At 34.4% G+C, this 692-nt stretch overlaps 1 protein-coding gene across 1 annotated transcript in view; it reads right to left on the bottom strand.

Moving 5' to 3' along the window:
* The window catches only part of LOC110428763 (zinc finger CCCH domain protein), an 11,880-nt gene that overhangs the window by 3,050 nt on the left and 8,138 nt on the right, over positions 1-692 (bottom strand). Inside the window, 1 exon segment of the mRNA XM_021444677.2 lies at positions 54-164. Within this exon segment, the coding sequence (XP_021300352.2) occupies positions 54-164 (111 nt within the window).

Below are 692 nucleotides of genomic sequence, written 5' to 3'. Positions count from 1 at the left end.
AATGCAACCATCAATCATGTTGCATAAGCAATTAATGCAATATTTAACAATACCTGCACGAATGTGTCTCTAAGTACAGAACTTCACCCTTCTTCAAACGAGCAGATGTATAAAGGGGCTTCTTAAGACCCTTGTCAGCAACTATACTGATACTATACTTAATCCTGAGGTAATAGCAATGACCACATAAATACTTGATCATGAAAAAACCGAAAGATACAAGAACTAAAACAATATCGACAACAAAATGAAAGTGTAACCAGCTGCAGCATAATAAACAATTAAACAAAAGACATACATGACAACTTCATACTCAATAAAAATTCAGGTGATTAACAGATTCAGATGCTAAACATGAACCGTTCAAAAATTAGACAGTTGTAAGTACACCAACACATCTGAGTGGATAGTATTCTTTTCCACCACTAGGATTTCATTTATGATTGCTATTATTTATGGACTCCCTTATTTTATTTGTTTAGCACTATGGCAGGGGTACCCTAGCCATAACAAGGGTAGAATCGAAACTATCTTTCTGCTCTTCTGGCAAAAAAAAAATAAAAACAATCTTTCTGCTCTTCTGGCAAAAAAAATAAATAAAAACAATCTTTCTGCTCTCCCAATTGGCTCCATTTCTTTCTTTAATTCTCACTTTACTCCGGTCTTCCTCTATTTCTCCCCTTTCTATCTCT

The sequence above is a fragment of the Theobroma umbraticum genome, unplaced genomic scaffold, assembly GCF_002168275.2.
Source record: "Theobroma umbraticum cultivar Fairchild unplaced genomic scaffold, ASM216827v3 scaffold_69.0, whole genome shotgun sequence".
NCBI classification, from domain to species: Eukaryota; Viridiplantae; Streptophyta; class Magnoliopsida; order Malvales; family Malvaceae; genus Theobroma; species Theobroma umbraticum.
The sequence above is the reverse complement of the archived record's forward strand: the minus strand, read 5'-3'. Positions and strand labels throughout refer to the sequence as shown.